This window comes from Bos javanicus, chromosome 22 (assembly GCF_032452875.1).
Source record: "Bos javanicus breed banteng chromosome 22, ARS-OSU_banteng_1.0, whole genome shotgun sequence".
Lineage (NCBI taxonomy): Eukaryota > Metazoa > Chordata > Mammalia > Artiodactyla > Bovidae > Bos > Bos javanicus.
Window position 1 is genome coordinate 49,946,886 of NC_083889.1, and position 24,160 is coordinate 49,971,045.

General features: G+C 55.6%; 1 protein-coding gene and 1 long non-coding RNA gene across 3 annotated transcripts in view; one reads left to right on the top strand and one right to left on the bottom strand.

The window, feature by feature from the left end:
* CACNA2D2 (calcium voltage-gated channel auxiliary subunit alpha2delta 2) overlaps positions 1–24,160 on the top strand; it is a 140,417-nt gene that overhangs the window by 45,396 nt on the left and 70,861 nt on the right. For both annotated transcript variants that reach the window (XM_061396825.1, XM_061396826.1), the window contains exon 3: positions 23,300–23,416. In XM_061396825.1, the coding sequence (XP_061252809.1) occupies positions 23,300–23,416 (117 nt within the window). The remainder of the gene's footprint in view (positions 1–23,299; positions 23,417–24,160) is intronic.
* LOC133235370 (uncharacterized) lies at positions 9,536–13,647 on the bottom strand. The gene is made up of 3 exons (XR_009732541.1): positions 12,559–13,647; positions 11,677–11,809; positions 9,536–9,656 (listed from the first exon to the last, which is right to left on the bottom strand). It is a non-coding gene; the product is annotated as an uncharacterized LOC133235370 (long non-coding RNA).

Below are 24,160 nucleotides of genomic sequence, written 5' to 3' on the forward strand. Positions count from 1 at the left end.
GACACGTACCATGTATGTAACTCGGTTGGGGCTGTAGACATGAGTTTACCTGGGTGATGGGTGAGACCGCATCCTGGGCAGGGTCGTGGGAGGCTGCCTCAGGGTCAGTCATAAGTTGATGATGCTTGGCACTGGGGACAGGCATGGATGGATGGGGGCAGAGTGTGGTGAGGATCGGCGGTGGTTGGTGGTGGGGGGGGACATGCAGGCCCGAGTGTCTGTTTTGCTGATTGCTCCTTTTGCTTTCAAGGAGATTAAACTATTTTTAGTCTGCGCCACTGCTGGTGAGACGCCGGAGGAAGCCTTTCCATCGCTGAGATTTTCTGGAAGCTGCCAAGTGTGGTCTTCAGCTCCATTCTGGGAGCCTCCCCAAGCAGGCAGGAGGGGCCGTCACTGTCTGGGGGCTCTGGGGACAGACTGGGTCGCCGTTGCTCCCCGAGGTTCTTGCCGTGCTGGCCTCCGGAGCTGCACAGCCCCAGACTACGGAGAGCAGTAATCTGATGCGCCCGATGTTTGTAACGCTGTGTTTAAAAAAAGTAATTTATTTTCTAATTATTCCTTGTCTTGCATAACCGTGCATCGCCAAAGTGTCGCTATTTAAAATATTTATCTCTCCACGCCGCAGGAGCAGCTCTGGAGCGTGGAGGGGGAGGAAATAAAAGTCCGCGTGCTGGTCGCAGGCATATTACTTTGACTCGTCCTGGCAGCTTTGACATCTCCCTGTAAATACATTTATTTTTCATTAGGATGTTTCTGAGCTTGTGGCCCCCGGAGAGCCGGAGTGATTACGCTGTTCATCTGTGAGAGATGCCGTGGAGAGGTGCTCGTGAAATGAGCTCTACTGAATGCGCCCCACGCCTGCCTGTACCAGGGCAAGGGTCCGAGCTGGTGTGATCTGGGGTGTGCCGGTGCACAGAGGGTGCAGGGCTGGGCTGCATGGTGCCAGGTGGGCCACGTGGCCAGAGACTTTGGTCATTTGGTTCGATGGGAAAACTGAGCCCAGGGAGAGTCACCTTTGGAATGGAATCAGCCTCACTGGCAAAGTGAGCAAGCGTGCCTGTGGCCTGTTCTATCCAAAGGGCTGCAGCTCTGCAGGCTTCTAGATTAGGGTCAGAGAAATCATGGCTGGCTTCATGGGGTGTGCACATCCCAGAGGCTTGAGAAAGAGGGACCATGGGTTCCCAGCATGCCGGATGGGGGCCTGACTCTTACCTTTTCTCTGCCCGTCCTTAGGCTGCAGGTTTGAGCCTGTTGCAAGGACTGGAGGCATCTGGGCACTGGAAGAGCGTCCTCCCTTCAAACACCTTCCCTGGTGGAACAGTGACCGGACCCGGCTCCTCCCTCACTAACAGGCTCTTTTCCAATCAAAAAAAAATTTTTTTATTTCTGTTTTAGCTCACTGAGTCTAAGAAAGTTTTATGCTGAATTTTAAAATACCTTATTTTTTCCAGTCTCTAAACTACTAATCTCTCAGGCTGAGGGATTCTGGGACAAAGACGAGGCCTCAGAGTGGAAATCTGTAAAATTAGCTTCGGCGGTATTAGTGTTTGCAGTTGGAGATTGAAAAATTGCTTTCCCAGGGTCTGATTGGAGGCTCTACTCTCCTCAGGGGAAAAGGCAGGAATTCGACACAGAGACGTCTGGGAGGGTGGAGGCGGAGTGGGGGGTGGGGGGGACAGCTGAGGGACAAATGCTGGGAGGCTGTTGTGGGGTTCAGAAAAGCTTCTCCTAGGGGAGAAGTCCCCCACCCTGGGCCTGTGTGCTGATGCTCTGTAGAGTATGTGCTGGGGTGACTGTGTCCCTGCCTGGGTTTCCCCACCAGTGCTCAGCTTCTCCAGAGCTCTGGGTACACAGCAGGTGCCAAGTAAATGCAGTGGAGCCCAGCCGGGTCCCTTCCCTTTCTCTTACTGAGGCCTCCTGGTTCTCTGACCCCCCACCACCAGGGCTCCCACACTAGATGGGAGCTTCCGGACCTGACTGAGGGCCAGCTCTGGTGCCTGTGGGGGCGCCTGCTCATGTGGCCCATCAGGCCTCTTGTGTGCTTGATTGCCTCTGATTGGCTGCAGCTGAATTCAGCAGAAGCTATTATTTGCCCTTGATGAGCCAATCAGATGGCCTCATTGGCCATTCAGAGCAGGCACCGGAACCTGGGGGATGGGGTGGGAGAGGGGGAGATGGGACACAGCGAGGCGGGGGCAGGGCAGAACAGATGCAGGACCTGAGCCTGGTCTGTGTCCACCACGACCTTCACACAGATCATATCACCCTTCCCTGACTTATCCCCCCAAACCGGGATTCCTTAACCCCCATTAGGCCTGCCTCCCAGCCTTTGCCCTCACTGTTCTCTCTTCCTGCAAAGCCTTTCCTTGCACACCCTCCTCCCAAACCCCTCAAGACCTCCTCCATGAAGTCTGTTTCCACCTTCCCAGGTGAAGGCGAGCTGTGTCCCAGAGCTTGTTTGCTGCCCTCTCACTCTGGCAGAAAATACAGAAGTCATGAGGTTGGTGGTCAGAGAGATTCAGATAAATAGAGGTTCAAACTTTGATCATTCCCTTTCCATGTCTAGGTCCTTGGATGAGCTAGTTCCCCTCTAGAGTTTTGGTTTCTTTACCTTTAAATTGTACCTCCCTGAGGGGGGTGGTACCTGAATGCTACGGTTGGGTGATGTAAAGGCAGGCCTCAGTTGGTGGGGTGGGGGTGGGGGACTGGAGGTCCCACAGCCACCATCACAAGGCTTTCTTGAGCCTGGCTAGCCCAGGGTTTGGCACTGGTGGGGACAGACAGCCTGTCTGAGGTCGTGTTAGCGGGAAACAGGGTCTGAGATGCTAGGATCTGTACACAGAAGGTTTATTTTAAGGGGAGGGGCTGCTCTGAGAAACCGTACTTGTAAGGGGATGTGTGGAGCAAGCCTGGGCAGGGAGAGAAGCTGACCACAATGCAGTTGAATGGGGTCTCAGCCAGCACCATGGAGAGCTCCTGGTCTGGGGTGGCTGCTTAGAGAGGTCCTAGATTGAGGCCAGGGGTCCTGGCTTTTGTGCCCTGCGCTCCCTGGTCACTGCATGCAGGGTGCTGCTCGAGAAGGGACATGACCATGCATGAGGTGTCTCCCTGTAGTTAGGGGACAGTTCCCAATCAACTCAGCATCTGGAGAATGAGCACTGATCCTGAAGGAGTACCCACAACAGCCCACCTCTTGAGTCACCTGGACCCCTGGCTTCATATAGTAAATTTTGTCTCTGTGGGAGCTCACTAGCTCTAGAATTGTGATTGTTCCCTTTTCCTGGGAAACTTGAAAGAGGAAGAGTAGTGGGATGAGCTGTGACCTCCAATACAAAGGCCATGATTGGCACGCATCCTCTCCATCTGCCACCACCTCCCTAGGTTCCCTTCACCCTGACCCAGACCCTTATCCTTGGTGGGTCTTGAGCCCCTGCCCACCACACCCTTCTCATGCCATGGCTTATGCCCTTGTTCATCCTTCATCAAAACTAAATAGGGGAGGAACTCCTGGTGGTCTAGTGGTTAAGACTCTGTGCTTCTACTTTAGGGGGCAAGAATTCGACCCCTGGTTGGGGAACTAGGATCCCACATGCCGTGTGGCACAGCCAAAAAATAGATTAAAAGAAAAGAGAAACTAGACAGAGGGGTCCCAGTGGGTTGCCTGGGTGTCCAACATATTTTTCCCTGCCTGAGCATCTCCTGATGATGAGAATCATTTTTCCATGACAGCTGCTCTCTTGGCCCGAGGAGCCTAAACTGACAGGCCAGTCGCTGAAAACTAAGGCCCAGTGGGACTCCGTGTCCCCCGTGAAACCATTCCCTCTCTGGGAACCAGGACTTATAGATTGACAGAGCCAAAAATTGAGGGGATCAGAAGTCAGAATTCCCCCAAGTAGGAGAGTAGTGATGGGGAGTGAAACCACGCCTCTCCTACTTTTGCCTGGACTGTGTATTCTTGACTATTACGGACTCAGCAGTTAGATTTACAGTACATACCGTGTCCTCAAGGATAGCTCCCCATTCTGGCTGGATACCATCTCCAACGTGGTGGCTTTGCTGGTCTTCAGAAGACCATTCCACGTAGAAACATACACAAACCTTCATAGCAACATTATTTGTAATATATTTAAAAAATGGAAACAACTCAAACGTCTATCAACTGATGAAGAAATGAACAAAATCGGTATATCCATATGGTGGATCATTATCCAGCAGTAAAAAGTAGTCACTTTCTGATACATGCTGCCATATGGATGAACCTTGAGAACATTATACTAAGTGAAAGAAGCCAGGAACCGAAGGGCACATCTTAAATGATTCAGTGTATATGGAATGTCCAGAACAGACAAAAACTAGGAACAAAGTAGTGATTGCCATGGGCTTGAGGGAGGCAGGAATGAGGTACAGGGTTTCTTTAGGGGTTATGAAAATGTTACAAAGTTAGAGTATTGATGGTTATACAACTGTGTGAATAGATAACCATTTAGTTGTATACTTAAAAAAAAGTATACTAACCATGTGTGATGTGAATTATATCTCAGTAAGGCTGTAACTAGGGGAAAGTCATGCATTCCAACACTGTGAGACTGGTGGCTTCAGAATGGTGAGGTAAATAATAGGATCAGCGCATCCCATGCTCACATGCCCACTGAAGCACCTCTTTTGCTGTAAAGTGGATCCCCTGGAGAAAGGAACCCATGGGATCCCAAGGGGTTATGAAAATGTTACGAAGTTAGAGTATTGATGGTTACACAACTGTGTGAATAGATAACCATTTAGTTGTATACTTTTAAAAAAGTATACTAACCATGTGTGATGTGAATTATATCTCAGTAAGGCTGTAACTAGGGGAAAGTCATTCATTCCAACACTATGAGACTGGTGGCTTCAGAATGGTGAGGTAAATGATAGGATCAGCGCATCCCATGCTCACATGCCCACTGAAGCACCTCTTTTGCTGTAAAGTGGATCCCCTGGAGAAAGGAACCCATGGGATCCCATGTCAGCAGATCAAACATTCGATAAGCTCATGGATAGTCAACACCCTTCATGTAGGAAAGAAAAACTGACCAGCTGTTATCATATCAGTGAGAATGACTCACTGCCCCTTCTGAGGCTGAAGAGGTCTGGTGTAATCAACTTGCCATGTAGTTGGTTGATTTTCTTGAGAAGTAGTGCCATATTCGGGTCTCAGGATTGGACTCTGTTCCTGGAAGTTTGGGTATTCAGCAGCAGCAGTAGCTAGATCAACATTGGCCTTGGGCCCTTGCATAGTCCCTTCATAGCTACTGTCTTCATACACTCCTTGTACCAGCCCTGGAGTGACTGACAACAGAGGCTGACTGATGGAAATTCATGAGGTCATTTTATCTGGTTATTTGGTGTCTCTTTCCTGGTGGTGCTGATAAGCATTAATGTACAGAGATCTTCATATTTGTGCTCATGCCCATGGGTCCATCCCCATGCCTGTACCAGGGTTATATGTCCCTGGTATTCCAGACTTCATTCATCCTGACAACCAACCAAGCCATTTGTCACTTCCCATGAGACTGTTTATATATTCTTACCTCAGGCCCCTTCCCTTTCCATACAAAGTGGATGATCAGGTGTGCTGCCCAGAGCTTTGCTTTTTGGAAGGCTTTCTGCTTAACACTATCTTTCAGGGCCATCCTGAGTCGGGTATAATGTAGCTGTGTCTGCTTTCAGCTCACATCAACATACTCCGCTGACCTGTCTGAGACTGAGCTCAATCTTTTCCCTCTTCTATCAGCTGGCCATGAGGGACTCCTCCCTGCACACACTCCATGCAGTCTTAATTGAGAGAGGAGCATTCATGCAGCAGTAGTGAATGAATGGAGGACTGTGTCCTGAGGTTGCTGGATCAAGGGCAGTAGAAGAGAAGGTTGGATATGGGTGAGGTTATTGATATGAGCAGGCTTCCCAGGTGGCTCAGTGGTAAAGAATCCGCCTGCCAATGCAGGAGATGCAGGAGACGTGGGCTCAATCCCTGGGTCGGGAAGATCCTCCGGAGGAGGACATGGCAACCCACTCTAGTATTCTTGCCTGGAAAATTCCATGGACAGAGGAGCCTAGTGGGCTACCAGCCATGGGGTCACAAAAGAGTTCTTGTGGCTTGCTTGTGCCCTCTGACCAGCTCATACTTGATCAAGGATGCGCACCCCCTCCTTTCTTAAAATGGATTACTCTTGGGCTCACAAGACCTCATGACTTCATGGATGTGACAGAAGCCAGATCATTTAATATGCCTGGTCATTTAATCATGTGCATTGTGTGGTCTCTGCCAGGGTCCAGTGACAATCCAGGAGATGCTTTCTGAACAGTGTGTAGTTTTCTGTTAGACCCTCGGACTCTTGTGTGATTCTATTAGAAACTGTCGTAAAGGTCACACAGCGTCATTCCCCAGAACAGATACCTCTAGTTCCATCGGGCCGGCTGCGTCATGTGGCCCGAGCTGCGGGGCCACTTTCACCTCGGCTTGAACCTGTTGCAGCGTCCCTTTGAACTCTCAGCCTCACTCAAAGCTGAGATCCTTCCGTGTCACCTGGTGCGTGAGATGGAGCTGGATTCCGAGGCTGGCCCTGAGAGCAGATGACAGCCCCTACTAAATTTCTCTCTGATGCTTGTGCCCTTCTTACCAACACAGTCCTCTTCGCTTTGGTAAATGGTGTCCTTAGGGCCCACACATGGAACATGGTTGTGTCGGGCTTTCTGGCCTTTTGCAGTAGAACTCCTCTGGTATGTCCACTTGTCTAAGCCTTTGATCCTTTTCTCAACTTTGCTCTGGGAGTTCTGGCATTTCAACTTCTCTTAGTGTGGGCCATTGCTTTTTTCAGACTTCCACCATCCCCTGGGGTCCTCACTGGGGTGTTAGATGCTGTATCATTAGAAAGTGCTCTCACATCGATGGTGGTGGATGGTGCTCAGTTTCTCAGTCGTGTCTGACTCTTTTGTGACCCCGTGGACATAAAGGCCCACTAGGCTTCTCTGACCCAGGGATTGAACCCGTGTCTCCTGCGTCTCCTGCCCTGGCAGGCAGAGTCTTTACCACTGAGCCACCTGGGAAGCCCGTTCATATCAATAACCTCGCCCATAATCTAACCTTTTCTACTGCCTTTGATCCAGCAACCTCAGGATCCAGGCCTCCTGCTGGCTAGATGCGATAGTACCTTCAGGACCTAGTCCCTTTTTCTCTCTTAGCAGGCCCAGCACTTCCTGGAGTTGTGGGTTTCTCATTATGACTCAAGCCTTGTTTTTTGTCTGGTGAGTGAGAAGGAGGGGAGCCTGTTGCTTTCGAACATGGAGGCCTCTTCATCATTTTTAAGCAAGAGGGGAGCCCTAGCCTTAATAAGGAGGAGCAGCCACTTCTGTAGGCTCAGAGAGTTCAGGGTGGGTTTCAGGGTTCTCAAGGGCAGTGACCCAGAAGCCCTCACCTCACAACGCAGGGATCCGTTCCTTCCCAGTCAGGGTCTTGACCTTGGGTAGACACCTTGCTGCAGTTGAGACTGTAACTCCCTCTGGATCTTTGTCACTCTTCTAATTAAGTCCTGTGCCTGACCCTCAGCTTTTTCTGCCTCTGGCTGCAAGAGATGAGTCTTTTTATATCCTGCCAAGGGGGCTTCTGACTTTCACACTTCACCTTAAAAACCATGATTAATCACATTCAGCCTTTCATTGTCTCTTTCCAAAGCATTGATAGCCCTCAGCAACGGCCATCCCATTCCATAGTCCTTATGATTACATTTCCCTGAAATTCTCGAGACCTGAAACATTGCACCCATCCACAGATATTCCCATTTTGGTTCACAGTGGGTGGACGTTCGATCATTCGCACCTTTATCACACGCCAGGGTTGTCAGCGCTCCATCGACCACTGCGTTGCAGCCCTCACTTCAGCAGGACAACTGTTTCAGAATTGGCTCCCTGGGACCCCTCCCAACATGAGCTGTGGCAGGGTTGAGTCCCTGGAAGCAAACTCTGAGCTGGGGGTTTGTGTGCAGGTGTTGACTGGGGGAGTACTCTCAGGGACCACCCTCGTCGGGGCAAAGGAGGCAGGATGGGGCAGCAGAAGTTTGACTGGGATGCAGGCCTAACAGAAGCCCAGCCAGTTCCACAGAGGGCACTGGAACTGGCCTCGCTCCTGAGAGTCACCCCTCGTTGTGGTAGACCTTGTGTCCCTCCACTCAACCCGCATGTCCAGCGGAGCGTGGGTGAGGCGGCTCCCTCTGCTAAGGCAGGGACTTAGCTGAGACCCATCAGCAGCCAGCATCTTGGCTTCATCCTGATGCAGGAGTCTGGGCAGACACCATAGCATCCACGTTTTGGTGCTTCCCACCTCGGATCCTGGTCCTGGTTGTCCTGATACCAGTGGAGGCCATGAACAAGTGCCCAGAGCTGTCTGAACCCTGCACCTCTCCTATAAATGGGGCACTGCCAGGCCCCCACCTCCTGGGACTTCAGGGGTGGGGTCAGAGGGTGGCTCAGATCGGTGAGGGTGCCATGGCTGCACACATGTGGGTCAGGACCAGTCACCATCCAGGTTGGGGCTTAGGGCTCAGGGGTCTCCAATCCCTGGAACCACCAGGCTCCTCCCCATCCTCTCCTTAGATAAGCAAACTGCAGCCTGGAGAAGTCCAGGTTTGAATAAATGGGAAACGTGGGCTAAGTCTTCCCTGTTGATCAAAACCAGTTTGACTGACTCCTGGTGATCAGTGAGATCAACCCAGAACTTGGTCAGGGGCTCAGGGATAAAAATAGTGTTTCCTCTGGAGGGGCAGGTCAACCTATTCAGTGAGTCAGTAAATTAGTGGCACATGGAGGCAGACTGGATTCCGGGGGCTGGACTCCAGGATGACTGTTATTATTTGTTCAACAAAGTGACCAAAGAGTGGGGCCTATCAGGCCTCTAGTGGAGCGGGATAAAAGGTGATAGGAGCTGGCGCAGGCAGCATGACTGTTCACAGCGGGGGCACTAAGGGCCATCAGGAGCCCTTGAAGAGGCCAGGAGCTGGGCACTTCTGTTGAGGCCTCTGTAGGCCAGGTGGCTCTGGGCTCGCCACAGATGACCCCTCACTTGCAAGGGTGCCATGCAGATTATAAGATGGTTCACAGGCAGGTCCCGTGTCCAAGACTGGCCCAGGGTCTGAGACTCTGGGTCACTTTAGCCAAGAACACCCGTGATGTCCTCTGTGTGGCTGGCGTGGTGGGGCCTGACTGTGGGGGCGGGCACCTTGGGGTTGTGGCTGTGGGCAAGGAGGAGACGGCACGCAGAGAGGAAGGGAACGCTCCGAGATGGGCATGCGCGTGGCAGGCATGCCTTTTAAAACGATCATCAGCCTTAGTGTTCCAACAGCCTCTTTCACTTTGTAAAAGGCTTTTCTCTTGAAAAATAAAAGAAGATTGGAGGCAAGTACAATATTTGGCTGTGGCGGCTGCTAATTTGGCACTGAATGTCACCTCCGCCTTTTCCTTCCCTGATGCCAAGCGCTCCTTCCCAGGCTTGGGGTGGGTGGGTGGGGTGATGGGGGGTGCAGGGCAGGCTCCCTGAGCCTCTTAAGATGCGAGATTCATTTCCTTAAACACACATTGTCTCACTCCAATTTCACGTCCGAGCAGTTCTGGCGAGGAATTAGCAGCCCCTGGGAGAAAGCGGACAGGTTCTGTTTACACGGGTGGGGGTGGGCTGGGGAGGGTAGGGGTGGCAGTACAAGCCGGGGGCTGGGGGCTGTTTGGACAGGGAGCCCACAAAGGACCTGGCTGCCTCACCTGGCCAGACAGCTCTCAGTGGGAGCCGGGCCAGTCCTCTGTCACTAGGCAGAAACCCTGCCCCCTTGAAATGTCCTGAGTACCTGGAGGAGGGGGACTGCATAATGATTGGGAGACAAACTGAGGATAACGGGCTTTCAGGTCAAAGTTAAGACCATTTGGTTCACTACTTCACCGAAGAGGACTGGCTGGGGCCTAGGGGCCAGTTTTGGCTGATCCCCTCTGTGATGGGGGCTCACTCGCTCACTGGAGGCCGACCTTTGCTTTGAGTCAGAGCCCTAGATCCCTCCTTGACTCAGTTCCCCACTTCTGCCTACAGGTCTCCTCCTTGTGAGCTTAGGCGGCTACAGTCCTATAGTTATATGGGAGAAGCAGCACCCCAGCCCGTGGATGGCCCCCCAGCACCCAGCCTCAGGTCTCTCCCCAGAGTTCAGTCCTTAGGGCACAGGCTCCCATGTCCCCCAGCCCAGTGTGTGTGTGCAGTGGGGGTGAGTCTCAAGGAAGAGTCAGTCAACCTCCCTCCTCAGTGGCACCCTCCAGACAGTATGATGGCAGGCAGCCCAGGCAGTTGGAGACTTCAGGCTCCCTGTCTGAGTTTGTTTGGGGATGTCCTCCAAGGCTGGGGCTGCCCTTTTATTCCCTTTTTGGCCTCCCCCTGCTCATACCCACATTCACCCCCAGCCCCCACCCACCCCACCCCTGGGGAGTCTCGGGGCTGGGCTGGGCACTCCATAGGTGCCAAGTCAGGGCGGAGCCTGAGCAGAGCTGTGGGGAGGGGGCCCATCCCTCCACTCTCCTGGGCAACTGCTCATTCATCACCTTTTAGAGGCGAGACCTGCTCATTTGTTAGCCCATTAGCTGGGCACGAGCAGCATATGGACCTGGTTCCTGCTGCCCTCTTCCTGCCTACCTTGGACAGCGTCATCTGGGCTCACTGCTCCGCCTTGTACTGCAGTGGTTGGGGTGGGGGGCCCCAATTTACCCCAAGGCTGAGCCCCTGGGTAAGGCAGGCTAGGGTTTAGTGCTCTCGGCTTCTCCAGCAAATCTACGTTTGGACTTAGCGACAAAGCCTCTCTAAGCCATGAGCTGAGAGGGGCCCTGCTTTTAGGAGACGGGGTTTTATTTTTAGTGTTTAGGGCGAGATAATTTTTTCTCACCCACTATCAGTAAGGAGATCAACTGTTTTCGTGGCGTTCCTGCATCCTCTTGTCTTTGGGTGGGGGTGGGCAGGAAGGACTGCCTCATCTGCTGATTCGAACCATGGTTGCTCCCCGTGTGTGCAGGAGGGAATGTGTGCCCCGGAGCTGTCTGCTGCAGCCTGGCATCATCGCTGAGGGGGATCTCTGTGTCTGCTGGGCAGTAAGGAGGTGGCCCACCTGGAGGGGGAGCCCAGGCACAGTGTCTGCCTCCCCTGAGCACAGCTCACTCACTTTGAAGTTCATGACTGTTCAGACCAGGGACCCTCACAGTGTTGTTCGTGGCTGAGCAGTGGGTCCTGTTTGCACAGTTCATTTGCAAGGCAAACATTGAGCACAGTCACGGTGAAGATAAATGTTGACCCCAGTGGCCACTGAGGTTCTTGCATTAATGGAGAAAGAACCTGGAGCTGAGGGGGGTGCCAAGGATTGTCACTCTTTCCCCACAGTAGGTGAGGGGACACTGAGGCACAGAGAGGGGCCAGGGCCCGCCCAGGAGCCCCAGTTGACAGTGGATATATGGAGACCACTGGCCCCCCAGCTCTAGGAAACCCTGTGTGGTCACCACCCTGGGTGTTTCAAGCCCTCCTATGAGGGCTCAGGAGAGCCCGTTAATGACCCGAGAGAACGGGTTCCCTCTGGGCGTGTGTCCCCAGCGTGTGCGTGTCCTTGGTGCCTGCACGCCCCTGATGCATACCTGTCCCCAGTGTATCTTCAGCATGTGCAGGGCCTCAGTGTCTCCGTCCTGTTTGTTTATTTATTTATGCCGCCAACTTATTCTCCAGGAGATTTAAGGGTTCTTACAAGGATACATAAAATTCAAGAAGAGCCTATAAATTGAAAATAAGAGAAAAAGAAAAACTAGGAGAAGGACTAAGATGGAGCTGGAAGAGGCCGACAGGACGTGAACGAGATAGCCTAGGCGTGGGCGTGCTCCCTCCCACATGCGCTTGCACACTCACCACCAGTGAGATTCAGGTCCCCACTGCCTGTCAGCACCTGACACTCGGGCACTGGGACCAGAGGAGGGGGCTCAGCCCTCCCGGGGATGCTGATCCACAGGCCACTGTCTGGCAGGCCACACACCCTTGCCCCCAGTAAGCCCCTGAGCCCTCTGTGTTGTTAGGGGCCTCTCCAGTGTCATGTCCAGCAGGAAGATTTAGGGAGATAACCTTCAAGTAGCCCCAACCATCTGGGGCCAGAAAAGTTTCACTGCTGAAAACATTTCAGATGGCTGCAGACCCCCTTTTGAGATGTGGATAGAAACCCACAGAGCCTCATCCAGGCCTGGGGCTGCTGACTTCTCATGGAGCCTCCTTCCAGGGTATCCAGGGACAATGGACAGATCTGTCCGAACTGTGGTGTCTTTTCTGGAAGCCTCAGTGTGAATCATGGGCAGGATCTGCAAGTGACTTTCCGGGCCCTGGGTGTAGATGTGGCGTGTGAGCTGGTATGTGGGTTAGACACACGTACCTGGAACTACAGTGAGCGCCTGGGTGTGGGGCAGGGCCCTAGGATGACCTTGCCCCCAAAAGGGGCCCCTAACACCATGGGAGATCGCAGCCACTCCCAGACTTACCTCCATCTCTGCCTCCATCCTGCGTGCCTGACATGCCAAGATCCAGTGTTTTCACAAGAGCAGCCAGCCCTAGGGCCTCGCGTTGTAATTGGCGCTGTCATTACTGGACGATGTCTTCAGCAACAAGTCTCAGCAGCAAAGGGCAGATTTCCAGCCTGTGAGACCTGGAAAGTCAGGCCTTGCAGGACAGTGTGGGGCAGCCTCGGGAGCGGCCCTGGAAGGAGGCCCCTTGAGAAGCCAGCGGCACCTTGCGTTTGACCTTTCATCTTTGAGGAATGCCCCAGAAAGCCCGGCTGAGGGTGAAGGCTCATGCCAAGCCACGCGGCTGGTAAAGAGCAGGGCGGGAACTCAGACCTGCAGTTATGTAGCCAATTCTCGGCTGTGAGTGCAGGGGACTCGGGAGTGGGAAGGTCTCCTTTGGACAGATTCTGACCCTCTTGGCACTTTGGTTTCCTCCTGGGGCCCTTGTCACAGCTGGGGGAGGGGAGGGGGGATGGATGAAGAAAAATCTGATGAGCCCTCCCACCCAGGAAACCTGCCTGGAGACTCTTGGGGAAAGGTGGGTTTCTGGCCCCTCTGGAGTCCCTGAGCACCCTTCTCCAGCCCCTGAAGAGGGTGGCCCACCCTGGGCTATCAGTGTTGGGAGGACTGGAATGGAGGTGATTCGGGCAGAGGAAGCCGACTTTATCCTTTGCTCCCTGGCCTTCGAACTGTGCCTCAGGCCCAGCCTCAAATCTATTTCATGAGGGCATTTATGGGGGTAAATTTCCACCAACTCTAGACTGAGGGACAGCCCTCTTAGATGAGATCCTACTAACACTTGGCTCTGTGAAATTTGAGTCAGAGTCCTCCCTGGCCAACCAAGTGTCCGCTGGAGTCTCTGCCCACCCTGGCTCCCAGACTGCCACCCCACCCCGCCAGTTCTCTCACTCCTGAGAGTGGAGACACTAGGCTGTATGGAGCCAAAGACAGAGACTCGGAGGTGAAGGGGTTGAAGAGGCCTGACGGCAGGCCAGTGCCAGGCCCTGGTCTCTGTCCTGGGGCCGTGGTGTCGAGAAGAGGGCAGGGTCCATGTTCAAGGTGAGGGCGGGGTCCATGTTCAAGGTGAGGGCGGGGTCCGTGTTCAAGGTGAGGGCGGGGTCCGTGTCCATGTCCATGTCCACGCTGGGCCAGGGTTGCTCAAGGTGCTGACCCAGGTAAAGGGTGGACTGGGCTTGTCTGGGGGGTGGCAGGATGGAGGGACCCTGGAGCCTAAAACTGATGACTGAGGTCTAAGATGCCCAGTATCACGGGCTCCTCCATTCATAACTACGATCTCAGCCGGCTTCTGCACCTACCAGAGCCTCACTTCCTTAGCTGTAAAGTGGGGCCAGTGGCTGTGCCTGCCTTTCAGAATTGTTGTGACTCAGTGGGTTATGCGCTGAGCCCTGTCTGACCACACGGGGATGGGTGGGTGCCTATCATCGCTGTCCTTGTCTTCCTGCGTTGAGAGGCTGAGGAGTCCTGGAGGAGGGAAGGCGGGGCCCCGGGGTGGAGAGCAGCGGGAGGGAACTGAGCCAGGGTGGGCGGTGAGGGGGCCCAGACGCAGGCACAAACAATCTGTTTCCCTGTAAACATGGGCGCCCACACCAGCCGGCCGCCACCCGGCGACTTCTGCGAGTTGGGAAAGTGCGGGTGTGTTTACTCGCACTCCCCCCGTGCCAGCTGGCGTGCTGGGCACAGCTTCCCTCCCAGCTGCCTCGACAGCCGGCGGCTCCCAGCTCAGGGAAGGGGAGTGCGCAGGGGCCCCCAGATCTTGCCTGTAGTTTGATTCAGCCCAGGGTCACACACACACCACCCCTTCTGCATCCTGATGCTATCCTGGACCAAATCAAGAGGCCAGAGGCCTCCATGGCAGGTGCCCACCTGGCCAGGCCATGACATGGTTCCCCTGCTCTCCAAGATCACCCGAGTAGACAAAGGCTGGAAGGCTGGAACTGTCCAGGGACCTCACACCTTGAGTATAGGCAACAAGTATCCCTCTAGTAGGGTCCAGGTGCCGTCCCTCCCCCAAATCCAGCCGCCTTCTCAGAAAGTGCTTCCATCGGGGTGTGCACGGCACTGACCCGTCAATGCGCCCAGAGCTGTCGGTGTACACATTGCAGGTGGGGGTCGTTGCAGGGCTCCTAGTGCCCCATGGGCCCTAGGGTGCTGGGGGCTCCGCATCTCAGGTTCTCTGCTCTGTGAACCCCTCGTCCGAGCTTGGCAGCAGCAGCTGCAGGAGGTGCATGCATCTTACCCCTGAGGCCAGGGCAGATTTCTGTCTGGGAAGGAGTCTTCGAGACCCTGCACCACCCCAGCACCAGGCCTGGGTCAAGCACCTGGCACGCAAGGAGTGGTGGGAACTTGAAGGAAGGGGCTCAGAGAGGGAGCTTCTTAGGCAGGCACTAAGTGGGCCACGCTAGAGCTGTAACTTCTGACTTTGGAGCTGGGTGGTGGGTCATGGAGACCTGACCGTGAAGCATTTGCTTTTGAAGTGACACAGGTGTGTGCCCCCTCCCCAGCTCCCATGGACTTGGCCATCTGGCACTGTCACCCTTGTGGAAGGGAGACACCCTGTCGGATTCCTCTCTCCTCCCACACCTGTCCCCAGATATCCCCTTGACCACCGAGAGAGCCAGAACCTGGGGAAGATAGAGTCACAGACGGCCAGCTTCATGTAGACACACAGCCATGGGGATGCTGCTATCTATGGCAGCCTAGAGCCCAGCTACTGTGTGAGGTGAACCCCTTCTAAGCATCTCTGACAGATGGGGCTTGCATACTTCCTGTGATGGGGAGCTCACTGCCTATCCAGACAAAGCTATTAGGGTTTGAGTGTGAGAAAGTTCCCCCAGTTTCCCCTGAGCTGCAATATGCCTCTTTCCCCACAGGCACCGTTAGGAACCTCAGAGTGCTGCCTTCAGGAACCTTGCCTCTCTCTTGGAGCTGGTTAGAAACCATACCCCTGCAGGATACTCTCACCTAAGATATACAAGCCTTAATGCTAGGGCAGGTTCAAAGTTGGATCTGGAATAACAGGTGGAGAATCAGGATTGCCATGGTTTTTAAAATCAGCTTAGAAATTCACATCTGTTTCAGAGCAGCAAACACTGGCCACAGCTAGGAGTGGGCTGCTCGTCAGCACTCCCTGGTGGCGGGTCATTGCCTTGCCCCGGGGCCAGGGTGGGACAGTGCCTTGCAGAGGTGGGAGTCTGCACGGGGATAAGTGCAGAGAGATTGGCATACCCTGGCCCTAGCTCAACTGGGAGGATTTGGTTTATTGTTTTGTGTTGGGTTTTGTGTCTTTTGAAAAACAAGAGATTGAGCCTTTTTATGACATGGATTTTACAGCGTAACGAGGCAGCGTAATTTCCCATTCTCAGCAGCAAGTGCACTTTTTACACTAATTGCATAATTAGACATAATGTACTAATTGCGGTAATGGATGACAGTCAACTAAACTTTAACTTTAAAAACAGGGAGGCGTTGCTGGGGGTGGTGGCGGGGGGCTTTAGGCCCCTGTGAGTTTTTTCAAGGGAATCTGCTTCTGAGAGCTCCTGGCAGCTTCCTCTCGGGGGCCAAGGGGCCATGAAGCCACCAGGGCCTTCTCACCTTGGGATCTGGGCCACACCCCCTCCTTCCCTGAGGATCCCCCAACTCCATCCCCCACCACCTGGGAAGCTAGGACCCTTCCCATCAGCACCTGTCCCCCCAGCTTCCCTGCACACCTCTGTGCTCCTGACACTGAGCAGTCCATTCCCTGCTCCCAGCCTGAGAACACCTGCTTTTACTCCTGCAGTCCCTGACCCCCAGTCACCCCTGTGTCTGGAGGACTCCTGCCCAGCCCTTCAGGCTCCGCTCAAATGGCCTCTCCTCTGACAAGCCATCTCAGTCTTTTCCTTCACACACCCGTCGCCCACCCTACCCCAGCAGACCAGCCTCTCTCACAGATGTCTCCTACACACCTCCCCCACCACCACCCCTCTGCCGTTAGCAGCCCAAATGGACATCTGTCCTCTCCAGTGCTGAGTCCCAGGGGGACAGGGACAAGGTCTGGCCCATCTCTGCTGCCCCAGGCTCCAGAGACCCCAAAAAGAGCCTGTGGCATGAACATGAGTGCCCAGTAGGGATGTAAGGATATGGGGTGGGGTGGGCCACTGATGGGCCACCAACCCAACAGGGCCACGTTGTCATCTGCTCCAGGAAGCCAGGTCTCGAGCCCTACTCCCCATTCCCATTCTGCCTTTATGTCCTCCATTGTAGCCCATGCAGGGCCCATTGCAGCAGCCCAGGCAGGCATCTGCAAACCTCTCTAAGCAGAGGGTTCATTCCAGGAAGTCCCTGTATAGAAGGTTAGCTATTACTGATGTGACAACCAGCCTCACAATATACAAACTATGTGTGACATGACATGACACCACATGCAGCTGACTAACTGTGGAGCCAACCCACCGCAGGATGGTGGCAGCGTGGCAGGACCACATGGGACCCTCATGTGGCAGCTGGTGATTGTCAGCAGCTGATGAAGCATGCAGCCGAGTGGCCCGTAACCCGCCACCGGTGCACCGACTGTGTGCTCTGGGGCTCCAGGGCCCCTTGCCCTTGCCTTACTGTAAACCCCACTCCAGAAAGGCCAGAGCGGGGCCACAACCCCTGCCGCAGGGAGCTCGCTGTCTGCCACACACACAGTCCAGGGCCTGGTATGTCCCCGGAGCAGCTGGGTCAGGCTTCTCATGCACCTGGTGTGGGCAGCCCCAGAGGAACAGGGCTGTGGGGCTTGCGGGTGGTTGGACGTGGGAAACGTCCCGATTGTACAGCCTGTCCAGGATCTGCCCTCAGTGAGAGGGTGCCCAGGTGGCTGGCTACTCCCTCCACCCTGTGGTCTTCAAGGGTGATTATTAGCAGCTATGTCAATACCCTCAATTTCTCTGTAAAGGGAGGAGACAGGTGCAGTAGCAGCCTGGTGGGGTTGAGGGCAGGGGCCAGCATTGCCCTGACTGACTGGGGCCCCTGAGCTGGTCACTGCCAGTCCCTCCATCCCCCCACCTCCCTCTGGGCCCAGCTCGGGATCTCTGGGCCACCAAAAGCCCCCTATCCTCCCACCTAAGGCTCCCCTGATCCCTTAAACAAGTGTACCCCTTCCAGCAGCTGGCCCTTGTCTCCAATCCCAGATCCTGTGGCCTTCCCACTGCTTGTCCACGTATAGTCCGGTATAAGAAGGCCGTCCCACCATCTCTAGGAAACTGTTAACCCGAGAGCTGGACAGTTAAAACTCCCCCCAGCCGCTCTTTTCAGTACTAGGGACCAGACACTGAGACGTGGCTAAAGGTGGGGCTGGAGAATAGCACATCCCCCAGGAAGGTCATATCCTGGGGTTCAGCTCCCCGCCACCTGCCTGTACCCTGCTCAGCGCCCTGGGCAAGGGAAGTGGGGCAGGACGCTGGAGCACCCAGCTGAACCCCCAGCTGAGCCTGAGCCTTTGAGGAGTCAGGCAGCAGCAGGGCCCAGCCTGCATCAAATCTTTCTCGTTCCATTTTCTTTCTGATTTAATTTTCCAGAGATTAGGGCCCGTTCACCTTCGCTGCAGAGAAGAGCCTCACATGCGTGCCTGTTTTAACTCCCAAGGCTGGGTGGTTGGTTAGCCGAGCAGGTTGGTTCTGCTGGTCATCCACCCTCCTCCCCTGCAGAATGGCCCTCCTGCCTTCCATGGGCCTCGGGCTTCCAGTGCCACTCTGAGTCCCCCAGGCCCCTTTTAGGCCGCCCAGATTCCCAGCTGATCCCCTGTGCCTCATTTTGAAGTTTGGGGGTCAGTGCAGGGAACAGAACTGCAGAGAGCGTGACCTAAAGCAAGCACTCTGGATAAGAGTGGCCGTTCTTAGCTGAGCAGCTGTGTGACCTGTCCTGTGTGGCCCTCAGTGCCCTGCCTGCTAAGCTGGCATCATCAGAATGGTCCCTTCTCAGGGCTTGTATATCAGGGAGGCCAAGTGTGTGAAGCAGCCAGCCTTTGGGTGGCCAGAGTCAACACACGGCAAACAGGGCTGTTTCTGCGGCCTCCGCAGCCCCTCTTCCTTCCTTTCCCATCCTCTCCCTTGCACTCTTTGCCCTCCTTTTTGTATCTGTCTCTCCCACTCTCCACCTCTCCCTGGGCAGGTTGGGTGCTGGCTTGGGTCCAGGCCCCACTGCTGCTGACTGGGACTTGTCTAAATGCCTCAACAGTCTGATGGGGGGTTGTCCAGGTCAGTGGTCCTGGCCTTTTGTCTCCTGTGTGGCTGCCCCGTGTTTAGGGGCCTCAGCACTTATTCCACTCCCAGGCAGGACTGTTTGGAGCTGGGAGGATAAGGCTGGCTCCATCTGCTCCTGCAAGCATCCACGCTTCCTGCCCAAGGTCACTGTTCCTCCAAGTGTCCTCCAGGCCCATCTCCCCCTTGTGTGTGGACACCTCTGAGAGCAGGAGGCTAGGAAGAGTCCCTGGGGCCCCTGAAAGGGCCTTGGCCCCCACAGGCCCTGGAATTCCCAAGGCCAGAAGGCAAGCTGGCCAGACATGCTGCTTCACAAAAGAATTAACTAAAGCTGAGAGAGGGTTGGGGTTGCGGCCAACACTGGGGGGCATGGGTGGGGGTGCTGAGGGAAGTGGGTGGGAGGGAGATGAGAGACATGGAAGGACAGGGCTTGGTCATTGGTAAGGGGTGCCCTCAAGGGGTGGAAGATGAGCACTGGCCATGGGTGGTGGTACAGGGTGGAGGAGCCGGGAACTGCTGCGAACGAGGGGCTGCAAACTGCCTCCTGAATTGTCACTCAGCACCTCTGTGGCTGTGTCTCCTGCTCTCCCCAGCATGTGCCCCTGGCCCCAGCCAGCCTGTACCCTAGTCTGCTGCCCTGTCCCACTGCCGTTCACCATCCCCTCAGGGGGATGAAGCCCCTGTCTCTTCCTCCTGTCACAGCCGGCGTGGAGCTGTCACTGCCTGTAGACCTGTTGGCCCCTGTCTCTTTCTCCTTGGTCCGGCTGCCTGTGCTGAGCTGGGGGCCATGCGGCACTGCTGTGGGAGTTGTTGGGTTTTTCCAATTAGCTCTCTGGGCCAAGGACACCAGCGGGCACACAGTCCTGCTGTGGTTGTTGAGGCCCTGTGCCCGGTGCGCCCTGCTCTTTCTCTTGCTTCCGAGTTGGCTCCAGGGACCAGGGCTAGCGCCTGGGGTTGAAGGGAGCCAGGCTGGTGCTCTGGAGCTGCCCTGGGCCCTCCCGGACTTCCTGCTGGGCCTGCAGGTGGAAAGCACTCCCTGGGCCGCATCAGTCAGGGGATGACCTCTCCCCTGGGGTGGGACCATCTCCTGGGCTGTGTCATGGATCTCTGGGACACAGGGTTCAGCTCAGGGCCCCACCCCAGGGGATGGGGACAGCTGGAGCAGGTCCAGGGGGATGTTGAGGGGGGTGAGGCATCTGGGATGGGAGGATGGAGGGCTCTTGCCTCTCAGGGGCTTATTTGGGATTGGGGGACAGGCTTGGCTAGAGCTCAACTCAGCCAGTCCCTGCAGTTCTGGAATTGTGCCTTCATCTCCCCAGAAACTCCTTCTTGCCCATTGCCCTACCTCACTCTAGGGAGGATGTAGGTAGGCAGGCAGGGGAGGTAGACACAGTGTGAGCAGAGGTGTGGCAGCGGGGACCCAGAGGCCTGAGTGCACCTGCCAATTCAGTGAGCTGGAGCGGCCTCGAATTCTGGCACCAGCACCCAGCAGAAGGGTATCATGCTGGGAACTTCCCTGGCAGTCCAGTGGTCGTTAAGACACCGCGCTTCCACTGCAGGAGGCACGGGCTCCATCCCTGGTCAGGGAACTAAGATCCTGCATGCTGCATGGTATGGCTGAAAAAAATAGGGGGAGAAAAGGATGTCATGGTGGATCTTTGAGTAGACCCAAGAAGAAAGCGTGGCAGGTGTGGCCCCAGACTCCAAAGGATGGCACACCTGCAGGAGGAGGTGAAGGAGTCGGACCTGGGTCATGCTTGCCCTGGAGCTTTTCTCCTGAACATGGAATTTGGCACATGCATTGGCTGGTGGTTCCTTTGTACACAGACCCAGTGCCTGGGGAGCGATGGAAGGGAGGTGGCCATGGCTGTATACTGTCCAAGGCTCCCGTTATCACCACCGTGGCTGAGGCCAAGATGGAGACAAAGACAGGCTGACTGACGGAAGGGGTGCTGTCCGAGGAGGCCTGGGAGGGAGGGCGGGATGGGAGGTGGGCAGACCTGGGGAGACCAATGCTGCCTGCCCAGCAGTGGGAGCCAAAGGCTTTGGATCCTAAGTATTCAGACGTAGCCAGGACAGTAGGGGCAGGGATGGGACTATGATTCCATCTGCAGAATTCTGGTGATCCTAAACAATAGCAGTAATACTACGAAAATTAATATAGGCTCTTCGTGGCATGAGTCTTTTGGTCCTTGGTCAGCATGTGAGGGGAGGACTGCCATTCTCTCATTTAACAGATCGGACACTGAGATGGGCTATTTCTTAACAGGGTCCCTGCTTCCGAGCCCTTGCACCTGCTGTCACGGTCTTTGGGTGTGACTCTGCCACTTGGAAACCCACGCTCTCTGCAGCCCCTGAGCCCTGGTTCAGCACCATGCCAGGTTGCCCAGGGGCATCCTAGACCCAGAGGGGACGGACCCCCGGCTTCCCAGAGGAGAGCTGTCAGGAGGCTGCAAGGTCCACCCTCCAATACCAGGGCTCCCGCCACCATGGACAGCCCTGACTGCTGGGGTGCCAGGGAATGACCTTGACCAGGGAGTCAGATATGGGAACTTCATACCCTGCCCTGAGAAGCCAGACGGCTGCGCCCCCTGCTGACGCCAGCCTGCCGGGTTGCACTCAGCAGGAGTTTCAGCCAGTGCGGCTGAGTGAGGCCTCAACACACTTGGGGGCAGTGGTCTAGGATTGAGAAAGGGTGTGTATTTTTCATGTCCTGAAACCTGGGAAGATGTCAGGGAGGACGGGTGAGTGGCTTGGCCCCTCACAGTCGTGTGGCCTTGACCTGTCCTCTCCTATTTCTGAGCCTCAGTTTCTCCCGCAGTGGGCCCTGGGCTCCAGCCTCCCTGCATTTCTCAGTGGTGCCCCCGGCTCTGACCCCTGCTTGGCCTCTGCCTCCACCACTGTCTTCCATCTGGGGGTTCTGGCCTGAGGCAGGCCCTGGGGAGTCCCGTAAACAACCTGCCCGGTGCCCACTGGGGGCCTCCCTCCTGCCTGACCATGCAGCCAGGCCTGTGACTCTCCCTATAATCGCCACGGCTCTGTGGGAAGGAGCGACTTCACCACAAATTATTTTGTTCTAAGAGAAGGACAAAAAGAAAAGAGAAGCCGGGAGGGATGGGGGTGGTGGGAGGAGGAGACTGCCTGAGCCAGCTTTGAGCGCTGCTTTAACCCTTGGACTGCCAGGGGCCCACTGGGCAGCGGGGCCGGGGCTCTGAAGGCGCCGGGTCCCCCACCTCCTCCCCTCGTCACATGCCAGAGGCCTTTATCTGCCTACTCTGCCTGTCACTCTCCCGACCTTATCTCCCCCGCCTGTCTGTCTCTCATCAGCGGCCTCTCCCACCTCCTTATCGCCTCCTCATCGCCTCCTCTCTGTGTCTCTCCACATCCCTCCACTTCTGCACAGCCCGATGGCAAAAGTCTGGTGGCCGCGGTTCTGTTGTGGCGACCAGCCCATGACCTTGTGCTGAAGGAGCCAGCTTGCGGCACAGATTTCCTGGGGTCACCTGGATGGATATGGGGGCTCATTCAGGCTCAGAGGCACATGTAGGGGTGTGCAGTGCACAACCACGCACACACATACACACACACACACATACACACACACACACACACGTGCACACACCTAAGACCCCTGTCGTGAACAAAGATGCCCACGGAAACCTGCTTCCACCGTTCACATACAGCCCCCAGGCTTCATCTAGCCGCCCTAACCCCACCCCATCCCAACACTCAGGCTCGTACACACAGATGGGTGTGTGTTGAGCCATAGCACCCATTCACACATGCAGATGCTGACTCTCAGATTTACACCCTCACATGCGTGTGCACACAGGCCAAACCCCACCAAGGAAGAGGGGAAGCAGATTCATTCCCCCTGTATGCCTTTTCTTCCCTGGTCCCTGTCCCCATATTCTTTGCCCAGAATGACAGAGGAGCCCCTTGGGGCACACCGAGCTCCCACAATGGTTTCTGCAAACGCTTTGGGGAAGTGCCAGCGAAAGTGGGGTATGGATGCCTGAGCCTGTGTGGAGAGGTGGTTCTATGTGTGTGATGCATGTGTGGGTTTATGGGTGTGAGAGCACCTTCGTGTCGGTATGTGGGGTACAGTGTGTGCCTATTGGCTCCATCTCCCCACAGCACCCTGCCCCCCGCTATTATTAGCAAGCCTGAGCCAGTCAGGGAGGTGCTGCTTGTGGCCCCTGGATGGGGAACCCTGAGTCCCAGAGAAGGCAGTGACAACCTCATCCCACCAGACTCACACAAGCAGCGCAAGTGGAGCCATGGCCTTGAACTTCTTCCAAGTCTATCGGAGTTTGAGTGGGACCCCCAGACCTCCCTGTTCTCTCTCAATGGCCAAAGCTGGGGTCAGGGTAGAGGTGAGGACCGTTCCGTGGGGAACTGTGCAGCGAGGGCATATGGACGCCATGTCTGAGGAGTGGGGGATCACCCTGGCCTCACCCCAGGCTTTTGCTTCCTTCCAGATCTACAAGGACAACAGGAATCTGTTTGAGGTGCAGGAGAATGAGCCTCAGAAGCTGGTGGAGAAGGTGGCGGGGGACATTGAGAGCCTGCTGGACAGGAAGGTGCAGGCCCTGAAGGTAGGTGCGGTCGTGTGGGTGGAGGGAAGAGCAGAGTGGCCTGCACCGTGAGGGCACCGTCCCGACCTGCCGTGAACACACAGCCCTCCTGGCCCTCTGAAGCCAGGCCAGGCCGTCGCTGGCAGACTATGCCACGTGGGCAGCTGCTGGCAGGAGCAGGATGTTTTCCTGTGGAGTAGGCCCCTGGCCCGGGGCCTCGGGGGCCCTGCATGGGTACAGTGGCAGCCCCGGTCCTGCCTCTGCTGGGCCTGGGGTCTTCCTGTTCCTCCACTCTGCTTATGAGTGTGCCAAGGGTGAGCACTTGGCCAGGATGTGTGTGTGCAAGCGGGCGTGCTTGGTCGTGTCTGACTGTTTGCCACCCCATGGATTGTAGCCTGCCAGGCTTTCTCTGTCCAGGGGATTCTCCAGGCAAGAATACTGGAGTGGGTTGCCATTCCCTTCTCCAGTGGATCTTCCCAACCCAGGGATCAAACCTGTGTCTCTGGCATTGGCAGGCGGATTCTTTACCACTGAGCCACCTGGGAATCCTCCCAGGCCAGGATAGCGACCTATTGGCTGGGAAGGTAGCCTGCAGACTCTGAGGCAGGAGGAGTGTGGAGGGCCCTGAACACCTTACAGAGAAGGCCGCGGCCGTGCAATTTTGGAGGCTGGCGCTCCTATTCTGCCCACAACTTCTCCACCTACCTCTGAGCCTCAGTGTTCCCATCTCTGCTGAGAGCTTGTGCCTGCCAGCTCCAAGACACC